Source organism: Eutrigla gurnardus, assembly GCF_963514095.1.
Source record: "Eutrigla gurnardus genome assembly, chromosome: 11".
NCBI lineage: Eukaryota > Metazoa > Chordata > Actinopteri > Perciformes > Triglidae > Eutrigla > Eutrigla gurnardus.
In genome coordinates this window covers 13,791,152-13,806,034 of record NC_139925.1, presented here as the reverse complement: position 1 = coordinate 13,806,034, position 14,883 = coordinate 13,791,152, and the positions used below count along the sequence as shown (strand labels likewise).

The following is a 14,883-nucleotide window of genomic DNA, read 5'->3' as shown; positions in this document are numbered from 1 at the left end:
CAGCGCAGACCTCTCTTTAGCAATACGGTACTTGGGATCATGTTCAAGACATCCTTGTAATCACCTTGTTGACTTACTGCCCCCCTCAAGTGTTTGAGCTTGTGTGTGTGTGTGTTTGCCTTTATGTGTGTTAGTGAAGGAGATACAGAGTGTGTGTGATAGCCATCATTTGTATGGGTGTAGCGTACCTGCGAAGGAGAACGTGCATGCATGCGTGTTGTCTGCTGTAGTGGCAGACATGGTGTCCGTCATCTGACAGCCCACCGTCGTGAGATTAAAGGTCTGTTTTGTTCCTCCTCTCTCACATAAACACATAATATCCAACTCCTGGATAAGTAACACTCCCCGAGCAGGAGGTGTGACTGCTTACGTCTCCTCGCACATTCCTAGCTTCCCCAACAATATCCTTTCACCCCACTCTGCTGGACCCCCCCCTCCCCCGGATCTCTGCCTCCAGCATGTGAAGACCCCATCTCCTCCCCGCTGAAGCTTGTTTACATAGGAGTGAGTGTGTGTGTGTTTTTTCTCCGTCTCGTTCGAGTGCCTGTTCAATAGACAGATGGTTGCACTTCCTTTTAAGGATTGATCGCAATAGCCTATCACTTCCATGTGTATAGCATCTGTGTAGGGTTGTATCGCAGCACATGTACGAGGAGTGAAACAAAAAAAAAGGTCAGGGCCTGGAATTAGCCTCACACGGAACAACATTGTTTCTCAAAGCGTGGTATTTCATAGTTTGGATTGTGGGAATTGTTAGGAACGAGCTGTCACTGTGGCAAATTTAGTGCACAAGTGTTTTTCTCTCTCTCTCTTAGACATCCACCACAAAACTCCGTCTCATTTCAATGACATTAACTGAGCTCTTGTTTTAAAACATACAAAAGGTATGCTTTGGACCTCATCCAGGTTTAGATTTACTGTGAGAATGGAAGAACGGTGAACCTCAAGTGGCTGCAGCCTTTCGGGTTTGACATATTCCTGAGCCATTCTTCCACCGTCTGTATTGTGCCGCCTTATATTTTCCTTCCCGTCTCTTGCGTTCACATACACACATACTACACAGGCACACCTAAGTGTTCAAGAGTGCCGTGACGAAGGATTCCAGCAGCTTGTTACTGAGCCTGTCAAAAAAGCAAGGAGACCCACCACAGAGGTGAGGATGTGTGTGAAATCCCATGAGCCTCTATCACTGGTCAGGGAGCATAACAACATCCTACTTCTGCTTTTCACGTGGAGATATTCCCCTCACACCTAGGACGAATTGTGCTGTTTGTGATTACTTTACGTACAGTATATATTACCCATATAATATATATACAAGTGTCTTTTAAGAAATACTTTTACCGTTCTGATGCAGATGTGGTTAAGTGTTGGTTAGTTTTAGGCACCTTACTTCCGTACTTTGTTTAGGTGAGAGAACACCTGCGTCACGGTTAAAAGAAACCAATGTTGACATACGGGAAAAAAGGGAGACAAACAGTAGTCCCATTTATCAAAGTCATCCAGCCACGCCGTCCTCCTTTGTAAACCATGATTGCATCTGAACATTGGAAAACGGGCTGGCAAATACGATATTCAGATTCAGAGGAAACAGAACGTAAGTAAAAAGAGAGGCACCTAGCATAGTTAACATTTTGCACCTTGTCAATAGTACTGTCCCTCTACCTGCTCTTGGTATGACAGTGGTCAAGTATGGTGTTTTGGCCTGATCCCAAGCCCAGCCATCCTTGGCACCCTGCACAACCTCTCACACTGATTATTATTTCACTTCCTTGCATTGTTATTTTATCAGACTAAGCTCCCATCAAACTGCCGTCTGTTTATGGCTGCTGGTGCCAGTGTAAGCAGGACTCAGACAGTCTGCTGCAGTAATCTGGATTGCTGCAAAAAAGACACCTCAATAAAAGCAGATCTCCTGACTGCCCATGGTCATAAAGGAGAATAAACAAGGTTAGGGCAGAATAATTATGCTAAACTGCTTCCTGGTATTAAGGTACTGAGGGGACTTGACCTCTCCCTCTGCTGCTGGCACTGGAGCTTTTTAGTAAGTACTTCCCAGGCCAGGTGCACCACGTTGACCAATGCAGCACACCTGGGCAGAGCTACCAGGGAGGGAGCAGGCAACACATACAACCCTCACTGTGAAAAGGTAACACATATTTATGTCTTACACAGCATTTATGTAAACAAGTATCTTATTTCCCTGGGTTGACTTGGAAATGTATGCATGAACATATATTAAAATAGTTAAATAAATACATAGGCTGTTCAACTAGGACTTTATCTTCTTGGGCATCTGGCCTCTGATATGCTTTTTCCACTTTTTTCACCCTTTTTTTCTCCCAATGACTTCACACTAGCAGCGTGACTATCACCACTTTGGTCCAGACTATCTAAATAAAAGCAGTCTTCACCAGCAGCAGTCATTTACAAGCTGCTGGGCTGCGGTTGAAATCCTTATTGCGTGATGACATTGTCTGAGAAAAGTAACGACATTATAGGTTAATGACAGCAGCTGTGAGATTGGCTATATTGACATTTAAAACAATCACAGAGACAGTTTCAGGCCTTCCCTCTGTCTGGTATCGGATACTCTATCAGCAATCTCTGGTAAGGACAATTCCACGATATGAAATTACAGACGATTGCTGAACCAACCCAACTTAAGAACCTTTCTTTGACCTCAGCAAACGTTATTTCATATGAAACCAACTAGCATTGGGAAACTGCGATTCTCTCTGAATTGGTGAAGTAACCTGAAATGAATTTAGCCATGAGCTCACATCAGAAGCAAAAACAAACAACGTGATTAGTTGTCGTTCATTACAGAGTGCTAGGTTTAAAAAGTGAGAACAGTGGGATGGCTGGTGCCTTGCTGATGGAAGGAAACTGTGTTGAGTTTTATACATTTAAGGAGTGACATAATGTAACAATGGCCAAGTGAAGAATACAGTAGATACGTTGTATGCTTCTTGCCTTTAAATGTGTACCTTTAGTCTATATCAGTCATCCATGTTGATATAGTTATGTTTAGACACATTTATCAATAATTTAATGCTAATGAAATCTTCCAAATGTTCCACTATGGAGAAGGTCTTTTCATCCAGTGGAATAATCTTTTTAATTTACCTAATCTCTTCATCAAATCCTCCAAAGTTTGCTATTTGGGTGCAGAGTACCTCACACTCTAAGTGATAACGCTGAATGGTCGGCTGCTTTTGAGACAGACATCTCTTGTCAGTTGGACACCAGTTTAAACTACAGGTATGCCATGAATTCCAGAGACATGTGAAGTGGAACTTTTCCTTATCCTACCCGTTCTCATTCCCAACTCATCTCATACGTACGTTTGGTCAGTGGCCCGTGGCGACTGATACCGACACACCATTTAGCTTTTGAAATGAGACGCACCGGGGTTTCCTCTCGCTCTAATGTAAACCCATCCGCTTCAGTGTTAGACAGTCAGAGCAAATGATGTTGTATGAAGAGTGAGAGAGTCGATTTAGGGAGGAGGTTGGGCTGGATGGTACTTGGGTCAAACAAACACAGAGCTTTACCCAGGAGCAACCTGCTTGTGCCCCTCCTTCATTTTGTTACGTAACCTATGCACTTAACTAACGCCACATATAGGCGTTACATAACCAACGTATTTATTTGAGCCAAAACCACAATCTTTTGAGTTGGTAGTGAGAATGTGTTGCAACCAACCTTATCTGACTTTGCTTGACAGACAGCTGCAAGGATCACCAAGTTCAAACATGATGTTAGCAGATGGAGATGTTCCCCAGTGTAAATGCCATGTTAGTTTTGGGAACAAAACAAATGTGTCGAGAACAGTGACGTTGTTAGGCCTATTTTAGGGGGCCTGGAGCCACCCACCCCCAAATTATTGGGCTTTTTATTAATTAATTAATTGTTTTTTTTTGTTTGTTTTGAGTCTTTATTTTCAGAAAAATATCATACTGATGAAAGGGATATATAGAGTTTTAGGATTATAGCTTCATAGGCTGTATACAGAATATACTTTAGCAAGGAGCATTTCAGTAAAGCTTAATTGTCTTTTTATTTCCAGACACTATCCTCATTTTGCTGGAATAAATACAGAATAAATAAATGCAAAATACAGTTATTTGGGTAAAGTTCATATTTATGTTGTAAGATTTCACTGTGTCCTTTAAAATCCGTCTTAGTTTATTCTACTTTATGACAGAAAAATTACTGAGCAATCACACTATGATTGAACCAATCTACAGGACAGTAAATGGTGTAATTAAATGACATTCACACCTGCAGCTTATCTAATGGACAGAGGAATTAGATATGGTATCACTTTAAGACACATTTACATAATCAGGGCCTGTTCTAAGCATGCAGCTTTAATGAGTCTAAACGTCAACATGACAGTAACTCTTCTTCAACAGAAGAGAATGGAAGAAGACAATGTCTTGTTTTTAACTTGTTACTAGCTTGACTTCTTCACTGGTACATACAGTACTAAAAAGATGCAAATGCAAAGATTTTGTATGATTCTCCTGGGGGCTTAGCCCCCCTGTCTTTAAATCCTAGTGACATCCCTGGTCAAGACAAACATTTTTGCTCTCTAATTTTTCCAGTGTTATCAGATATATGATGCCTATTACCGAGGAGCCATAGTGATGCTACAGAGGCTATTATTATATAACGCAGAAGAAGTTGGTGTTAAGTTTTTCATTCCCTTGAAAAGCCTTTCACACATACCACACTTTTCCCATCATGCCATGGGGCGAGCAGCTCTCCATCTAGCTGTGGATTCTCTTTCTTCTTCAGTTACTCCCTGCAATATTAAACGTTGATCTGCTTACACTGAATGCAGAAAATGACCATCTTCTTTTGTAGACACATTTTCAATGAAGGGTTTCTGTGCTCAACTTAAAGAAAAGTACAGCAAATATTTCGTCATCGTATTTTTAATGTTAAGTAGCAACCGTAGGAAATGTTTGTTTGCTTGGTGATATTTCTCACTGAACCAGACCAGGATGGTGGTTATCCTTTTATGAGCTGTCCTGCAGATTTAGCCAAAAACCTTTGCTTGGAGGAGGAGCAGTGAATGCGTCACGTAGAAACACGCTCGCTCAAGGTTTGCTTGACCACGCGTGAACTTTCAGAGAGGACTTAGATCACCGCTCAAGGACTCCAGCAAGTCCACCTCCTGCCAAGTAGGCACTAAATGCTTGTTCTTGTCAGCAGTGAATACCTGACAGATGGCCTCGTGCTGTTTCACAACCCTTGCCACCATCTTCTGGCAGCAGCCCCATCATCACCAGCTTGTGAGAGATTTGGCTCCTCCTGTGCGGTCCCTTTTTTCTTTCATGAATGGCCAGCACTTCTACACTTCGACACCCTCACCCTCTCTGATGAAATTGTTAGAAAATAATTGAAGTGGTTAATCGTAGTTTAAAGGTGCTAAATTCAAAATTCAGAGCATAGATCAGCAAACATCTATTAGCCATGTAAAGATTTAGTGGAATAATACTAGTAATAAAGGTAGCTGAACAGAGAATGAAGTTACTGTCCCTCTGTGTGTGTTGTAATCTGTGCTTTGTTTACATAGCTGTAGTCTCTCATATCAATTTATTATATATTTCTTATCTGCAATTGAACAGAGAATACAGTTCTGCTAATATATACTATTGGTTGAGACAAACACTTCCCCTGTATGATCCTAGGGAAAAAATGACATTTATGAGTCTACAAAACGCATCTTCAGAGTGGTTCTGATGTTTCGCCGAGCCACACGTCAGAGTTGGCGGGGAAGAGCAACAGACTGCAGTTGCTCTGCTATCTCGCTGCGCTTAGTCTGAAGCCGGGGGGATGTTTGATGAATTAAAAAAAAAAAAAACTTTCAAACACGGCGCTTGCACAAAGGTTAAGAACTTTAATGAGCTTCTCAAAGTGCTCGTTCTTAACTGGGCTGAATACCAGCATGGAAATGATCCCAAAGATATGTAACTGCTCCTCAGTGTACTGAAAGTCAGAGCCTTTTCCGTGGCTCGCATAGAGTGAGACGTGCTATGTGCTATCCAGGAGTATCCCTCAGGAAACCTCTATTCATCTGCAGCTACTGACTCCCTTTGTCAATGTAGTGTTATTATTTTTGCCTTTTCCACGATTACCAATTTAAAACTATCAATCCAGCGTATCTGCTGTGTCACTAGTGACACTTATGCATCACATGTTTTAAGAAGTTTAGGATATGAATGCAGTTTTACCTATATTACCTGTACGTTTATGACTGTCTTTTTGGTTCTTGGTCTCTATTTAGGGTCAAATTGTTTAGATATTCATTTTGTAGCTACCAAGTTGTTGTGCCATCGCCTCCTTTTGCCTTTGGCCTTTGTGACAGTAAAATTATTATTATTATATTAGATTATAGGTTCCAGACCTTTTTATCCATGGGAAAGCCCACACAGTGTTTATTAGTCTAGAGATAACCGTACCTTCCTGTAAGTCTGTTTTTTTTTTTACAAATGCCACTGCAGTTGTAGCTTGCCTCATCTGTCCGTGTAGTATTTTTCCAGTAAATGTAAGACAAAACTTCTGGGTCAGAGTTGGCTTACCAGCAAGGCTGCTTCGCTCAGTAGAGTGAAATCGATAACTCCACAGAGCCATCGATGTTGTACTACATGTCAGATCACATTTCACCATGAAACAAGCCCTTTTACCACCTTGTTTTACCCAGAATGACCTTGTATCTACCAGTTTTATCCTTTACCGCGCAACACCACATCATCCGGCTTTGGGGGATAGCCGAGGCTTTACTGAGACGACCTAGTGGATTGTTTTATGGAGAGAACGAAGCGAAGGCATTTTTTACTTTTAATGGATGGCCAGTGACGGCTGTTTGAAGTCCTGACTCTCTCTCCTACGCTTGCTCTCTGTCCTCTTGCCACAACGCAGCATGCTCAATGACAATGCAGGAGAGGATCTCCTGGGTCGCCTAAATATGTATGTATTCAGCCTGAAGTCGATCTCCTGGCATTGCCAAATGCCTCAACGCTAGTTTCATCAGTCCAGACTAGCTCTCAAATTGTTGAATCTAGTTCTGCCTTGTTTGGCCTTTTTTGTGTTCAAGCTGTTGATGCCTCAGGTTTTTTTTTTTGTACAATAATGCCTTTTGGAACTGCTTAAACCCCTGCCTGTCTCCAGATGTCTCCCTGCACTTGGTTCCAGCACAAAAGTCCACATTACATAAGATGCTACATAAGCCGGCTGTAAAGTTTAAGATAAGCCAGCATGAGAAAAATAATTCCAATAGAAACTGTTGATTAAACCCCCCTGAGCTGTATACCCATATCAAGAACTGGACTGGGAGAAATACAATTTATTGAGCAGCATCTATTTAACTTAAGGTATGACAGTGGCACTGAAGGGGTTGTTGAAATGACAGCAGCTTTAACCTTTATTAGTACTTGTCAACATGACTCATCCTTTGCTGGACATCATCTGTGAGTATCGCGGCTCTGCTAGATTAGGTGCTGAAAATAAAAAACATAAAATGGCCTTGTATTAGCAAACCAATCATTTAGATGGATTCTTGGGCCGAGCTTGGATTGTGCTGTCCAACTTGCTGGGACAAATGCCCGAAATGTCAAGGAACATGTTGTGTTGCAGCACAGTAAACGAGTATCGATCTCTCTGTGCACCCGAAACCATCACACCTACGGGCCTGGGAAACGTAAGATATGGAGCTCAGCGCGTCTTTGGAGAAAGAGAGGTAGACACTATAATGGCTTCATCGTAACAGAGGCTGGTTTTCTCAGCCTTGTTAGCCCACCCATGCTGTCATATGCCACATTCAGTTTTCATCTTAAAAGGCTTGATTAATTGATACTCTATAGTTGACAGCATACAAACGTAGGCAACCACATTATCAGTGTGCTGTACACTGTAGATCCTATACACCTGCCTAAACTGAACTATCCTGTGACTCGAAGAGGCAGGAGCAGGTACAGAGGACTGACATTTGGCCTTTTCCCATAGGATCTAGGCTTCCCTCCCTGCTTCCCAAGCCTATCTATATTCCCCAGACATGGCACTAAGCACTTCACTGTGCTGTTGTTTGCCTGATTTTCCTGTTTTTTCTCTCAATATTTCAGTTTTCTAGTTTCATTTTTCTGTCCCGTGTTCATGCCAAGTCAAGGTAGTAGATTAAAGAATGATTTCCCTACTGTTAAGCCCTAACCATATCTTCACACAGGCGCATTTTTGCCCTCGTAAGCCAATTAAAAAATGTTTAACACTCATTAGCAACACATTGCTGTCTCGCACTCTCAGTGGAATTTGCTTTGCTAAAATTTAAAAGTAACCATTGGTTTCTTAAGAGGCATTTAAGTTTGCTGTCTGTCATAAATGTTTGTTCTTGTATGCAGGCATATGGTGTATACTCAACTTGAAGTAGTTAAATTTGTAATCATCTACATTTGTTATTTTTTCCTACCGTTGTAGGGTGAAAATGTATTTTCCGTATGCAAGCATTCGTTGTATTTCTCCATGCACATGTAACCGTACTCGCGTCACATAAACAGTCTTTGTGTGAGATGAGAGCAGCTTACTCTTTGTGTATGTGTATAGATGCAGTTATATATGGCCACAGAGGGGCTAGCAGGGAGCTCACTGATTATAGTAACAGCGTGCGCTCAATGTCACTAACGGCTGTCAGTCGCTGTGGGCTACTAGGGTTCTTTAGCAATTCTGCAGGAGGTCTGAGGTTGTCAAGGCAAGCGTGCAGCACTCAAATACCTTTGCCTGTGGTTTGGAGTAGTGCTGTTGTGGTTTTACCGTAAATGTGTTTCACATATGTTGTTGTTGTATTTGTCAGTATATTTGTGTAAATGGGTGATGGGGTGGTTCTTCCCTGTTAGATAGATGAATCATACGCACATCACGAAGGTAGCCGACTATCAGGACCGCATCATTCAGAAAAAAAAGGGGAATAACGGCTGTACTCTGCTCCACATCACAATTTATTCAAGGACAATGTTTCCATCTTGTCCCACATGGTAACAGGTAGGTGTTAATTGTAATGTAAATTTAATCTCGTCATCAACGGAAGCACATGTTCATGACTTTCACATTAAAAAGAAATCACAGGGCATTGTGCTTGATATCAAATCACAAAGAGCACTTTGTCATATTTGTTACTAAATAGCTACTTAACAAAGATTAATATTTTTAGAAAGTGCGCTATCATATTCATTCTAAACAGGTCTTTTCTTTTTATTTATGTCTTATACATCAACCTTTCTTGGACTGTGTTATAACTGTAGTGACCACTTTTGTTTTTTGAGAGAAAACTTTCTTCGCTCCTTGTTTTTGATGACAAGCATCTCTTTTTTGTTTGTTTTCATCACAGAAACACACACATACACATGCACACATCTGAATGTGAAACACAATGGTAATTAGAACTGATTGCACAGCAAACTTTCTAATGGATAGGACATGCTGCTTGACAAAATGACAGTTCCTCTTCTTATTGTCCAATTATCCAACTGCTTCGATAAAAACCACAGGGTCCTCCATTTACTGTTTCATTGTCAAGTGATCCCCAATCAAACAACAAACAGCACTCTCCGGGATCATGCTGCTTTCAGCTCTCCCGGTGCTATTTTCTCTCTGTTTCACCAGTAGATTTTGTCTGTGCGTAGCTTTCTCTGCCCAAAATCTGTCTTCAACCTTGTTTTTCTGAGAGGGCTCCTGGAACACTAGATGAAGTCTGGTGGCAAATTAACCACCACAGGATTTGCATTATCAAAGTGACACCAAAAACCTTTGTATTCAGGCAGGAAGACTTGTCAGAATACCTCCCAAAGTCTTACAATACTTCCTCAATTAATTAATATCCTTTTTGTCCTCTATGCGTGCTGTCTGAAAGCCCATACTTAGGATGATGCCCACATAATGTTTCAGTGTATGTAGAAGGCAACGTCATGTAACTTCTCTGTCTTTGACTTGCTGAATGAACAGGCACTGGCTGTTGCCTGTCATGTCATACCAACCGTGTTTGAGTGCTATAAATATAAAACACAACACTAGAAAACAGTTTCGCTCTCTATGTGTTTGAATAACAGACAACTGACACCTAAATTGAGAATAAAAATGACCAGAATGCAACTTCCTGTTGCCAGGCTGTACCAGCCTTAAGTTATGCAAGGTGCAACACAGCCATCTTTACAGCCCAGACAACCACGTGGGAAAAATACATTCTGCTATTTGGTGGGTGTCAGTGGCTGTCAGTCTCTCACTGGAAGTGTTGTCTGTCTAGCCTTGTTTATTTAGGTGCTGTAATGTGATACGTGTGTGCCTACACGTCGTCTACACATGAAGTTGTGAGTGATTGTTTAACAGAGTGGACGGATCAGACAAACATCATTGCCTTTTCAGACATGCAGCTTGTAAGTTTCTAGCCTCACCTACTGGATATGAATATGAATGGCAACTGCTCATGTGTCCCTTCTCCATTTTCCTTCTCTCTGTCACTCCCTCTCTCTGTCCCCTCCTCCTTCCCTCTCCTGTCTGTCTCTGTCTTTAGAATATGCCAGGACATAATGATGAGCTCCAACAGCACAGACCCCGGTCTCTTCCTGACTGCAAACACCTCGCTACAAGCAGCCAGAGGCTACCCACAATCCAATGCTCTCCACCAAGGAGGAAGTGGAGGAGCCCCCTGGTTGGTTTTCCATGTGAATACCCCGGATGATAATTCCTCGTCTACCAGCAAACTCCTAAACCTCACATCAGAAGCCCAGAATGGGAACATTACTGTGGTCCTGGACCCCCTGGGGGGTCACCCTGTGTGGCAGGTTGTCCTCATTGTCCTGCTGACGGGCATGCTGTCACTGGTCACCATCATCGGCAACATCCTGGTGGTGGTGTCCTTCAAGGTTAATCGCCAGCTAAAGACGGTCAATAACTACTTCCTGCTGAGCCTGGCTGTCGCTGACCTCATCATCGGGGTCATCTCCATGAACCTCTACACAGCTTATCTTGTGATGGGCTACTGGGCCATGGGCAGCTGGGCCTGTGACATGTGGCTGGCTATAGACTATGTGGCCAGCAATGCATCAGTTATGAACCTACTGGTCATCAGCTTTGACCGCTACTTTTCAATCACCCGGCCTTTGACCTACCGGGCCAAACGAACCACTAAGCGAGCCGGGATCATGATCGGCCTGGCCTGGTTTGTGTCTCTTGTCCTGTGGGCCCCGGCCATCCTACTATGGCAGTATTTTGAGGGTAAAAGGACAGTACCCTCAGACCAATGCTATATTCAGTTCCTCACAGAGCCCACCATAACCTTCTGCACAGCCATGGCGGCGTTCTACCTGCCTGTGTCGATAATGAGTGTTCTCTACTGGCGCATTTACAAGGAGACCCAGAACCGCTCAAAGGAGTTAGCCGGCTTACAGGGTTCAGGGAGTCGTGCTGGGATGGGAGGAAGAGCTGGTAAAGGTGGAGGCGAGAAAGCCCGCTTTGTCCATCAGACAGGAAGTTCTAGAAGCTGCAGTAGCTATGAGTTGACCAGGTTGTCCCGGAGAAGGAGCACGTGTCGAGAGCTGGTTGGCCACTTCCACTGCTGGCCTGGGGTTCGCTCGTGGAGACCTGGCAGTACCCGACAGGGGGACGGTGACCCAGACCAGAGCAGCAGCGACAGCTGGAACAACAACGATGCTGCGGCCTCGTTAGACCACTCTGGGTCTTCAGAGGATGAGGATTGTGGGGGCAAAGATATGATTTCCCAGAGTCACGCTATCTTCTCTATCGTTCTCAGCCTGCCTGGTATAAAGGCTGCTGTCAATTCCCAAATCACGTCGTGTGAGGATCTGGATGCGGCCTCAGAGGAGGATCCTCTCAGGGGAGCGGAGTACAACCGAGATAGCCTCTCAACCGTCACCACCGACACCACTGCCGCTTCTACTCCTGATGGAGCAAACAGTTCAGAAAACAGCTACCACCAACGCTTCAGCTCACGCAAGATTCAATCGATGCCTACCATCCAGGCTACCGCTAACCAAGGCCCGGATGGTCCCGCAAAAGCTACCACCACAGCCACCGACAACACTACTACCAGCACCGCCACCAAATCCCCCTCAGTCCCGATGTCCTTCAAAGACGCGGCTCTGGCGAAGCGTTTTGCAGCCAGAGCCCGGACTCAGATCACTAAGAGGAAGCGCATGTCCCTAGTGAAGGAGAAGAAGGCAGCTCAGACTCTCAGCGCGATCCTCTTTGCATTCATCATCACATGGACGCCGTACAACATCATGGTGCTGATCAATACCTTCTGTAAAGTCTGCATCCCGGAGACCCTGTGGGCCGTAGGGTATTGGCTGTGCTACGTCAACAGCACAGTCAACCCCATGTGCTATGCCCTCTGCAACAAGACTTTCCGCACAACCTTTAAGATGATACTGCTGTGCCGCTGGGACCAGAAAAAAAGAAGGAAGCAGCAGTTTCAACAAAGGCAGTCGGTGGTTTTCCACAGGAGGATTCCCAGGGAGTCCACGTAAAAAGGACAGGAAGTCGGGACGGGGATTCCAAAAATTAAACATAGGAGGAGGAAGAAGCATCCGTGTAGTTGTTTCAGTGGAGTTTTTTTTTTTTTTTTTGTTGCTTAGAGATTCATAATGTGTTTCTCTGCTGGTACGTCAAGCACAGCAAGCCTATGTGGTGGTCTTGTGGTATGTGTTTGTGTCGGTGCATCCATTTATAAAAGCTGTGTGTGTGCCGGGTTGTGTAAGGTGAGGTGCAGAGATGAAAACTTTCCGCCGTCCTTGAAGAACTCTTTAAATTTTCAGTGCGGGAAAACAAGAAAAAAAGGGCTTAAAATGCATCGCAGGAGAATTTTTGATGTGCAACAGACACAAGGGGAAAGGACGTATTTGTCATGGGGCTGAGGATTCACATTTCTTATAATTTCTCTCTGTGGTAGCTAGATCTGTAACGTGCAGAGTGGTTTTGCATTAAACACAAAACTATGTATCTGTAATACGTCGCTGAAAGCCGAGACAAAAATGATTTTGTGTTCACATTGTACTGATTTGACCCGTCATCCTCTTGACACGTGATTTTTATCACAACTTCTGTACATTGCCTTTCTACATGGATATCGCTTTCCTGTGTCTGATGGAATATAAGAAGTTCTTGAATAGTGTCTTTCAGTCAACAGAGATCTTGTTATTTTTGTGATATTCATGTTTGGTTTTTCTAGATATTCCTGAGATTTTGAGCCAGTCTGAAAATGATTCTTCTGATGAACTGATTGTGAATATTTTGTGTAACACCACAGTCGGCGAACTGCTGTTGTGTTCAATGTGATTGTTGTGGTTTTTATGGTGGAGACAATAAGTACATTGGTCGTGTTTATGTACTTGCAGTTCTCTGTCAAGAGTAATGATTATACATTGATGATATTCTGTTTGTGTACATTTGGATATTTCTGACTTGATACACAATGATTGATTGCACACATGAAGATATCCATTTATAAAGATGTGTGTTTTGATTTTACACTTTCTTTGAGATTTCTACAAAATTACACATCTAAGGAACTCTTTGTAAAAGGCCGGCCATTTTTGATAAAGTAGGGCAATGGCGGCCTCTAGTGGTTTGAGAAAGACCTGTTGTCCAGGCTGTGCTTCTAGTGGACCAACTTCTAGTGCAGTTGCATCAGAATACCGTTCTGCCAATGTGAAGACAGAAAATTGTATATTTTTACATGATAATTGTGCAACAATTATTCATACTTTAAATTTGTTTGGTTCTTTGATTTGGCTTATTCAATTTATTTAAGATTTTAAATTAAAAAACTGCATTTAAAAGAGAATGGCAACAATCATGGAAGATACAATATTTTTTAGTTTTTATCATAATCTGATTTTGTTTGGTTTTTTTTTTATTCAATATGATTTATGGGTGACGTTTTTCTTTATAAATAAGACTCACAGCAATTGATTTGTAAATACAATTGATAGCTGTCTTGGTCATCAGGTTTTTCTATACAGGAAGTGGATGAACACCACACTCCAACAATAGTCAGCATACATTTTATTTTTTATTTGTATTGCACATTATGTTATTCTTACCTTTTAAGTAGATTTTTTTACATTGTTGCCACACCCAAATGTACATTGTTGAAAAGGCATTGACGGCAAAGGAAAAACTGAATTATGTCAACTGGCATAAAGAAGAATGGCTAGGTAGGATTATGTTAGATGCAGGGTTATGACTTGTGTTGTATGCAAAGAGATGTTAAACAATATCACATCCCTGTCATCAGTGGGTATTTTGTTAGCTTTCAACACAATGTGCTCCAGTGCCATGATACATTCTTCATTAAGATATGAGGTTTTTGTACTTAGATATTGGGAATGTAAACAACCAACACAAACATTTTGTTACATTTCAAGTACGCCAATCATACTCATATTTTAAGTCAATAAACAAACAAAAAACTTTTTGACAGAAATGATAAGGGTATTTATTTGTGTCACAAGGCATGATTGTGTTATCTTCATACATTTTTGATTTAGTTTTTATTTGGTCAGAGTGGGTTGATTAATTATTATTACCGTATTATTTTAGCTTTCAGCTTTATGATTAATTCCCTGCCTCCTAATTGATGCATGATATAATAAACAACTGTTCCTTACAGTTTGGGGTAAAATATTAAACACTATACATTTCTATCCTTGTGAAGGTGTTTCAGTGGTCTACCTGTCCTTACATGTGGGGTTTTTTTATATTACAATTTTCCAGTTCCGGTGTAGAGTAATTCCCCCCCCCCCAACTTCAATGGTATCTCTTTAATTGAAGTATCTTTAGATTAGTAATTAGGCTCTGTGGCGT

At 42.2% G+C, this 14,883-nt stretch overlaps 1 protein-coding gene across 2 annotated transcripts in view; it reads left to right on the top strand.

Annotated features, from left to right (window-relative positions):
* The window catches only part of chrm3a (cholinergic receptor, muscarinic 3a), an 83,638-nt gene extending 69,051 nt beyond the window's left edge, over positions 1-14,587 (top strand). For both annotated transcript variants that reach the window (XM_084020650.1, XM_084020649.1), the window contains one exon: positions 10,571-14,587. In XM_084020650.1, the coding sequence (XP_083876776.1) occupies positions 10,587-12,545 (1,959 nt within the window). In that variant the 5' untranslated portion in view covers positions 10,571-10,586 and the 3' untranslated portion in view covers positions 12,546-14,587. The remainder of the gene's footprint in view (positions 1-10,570) is intronic.
* Positions 14,588-14,883: the final 296 nt, after the last annotated feature.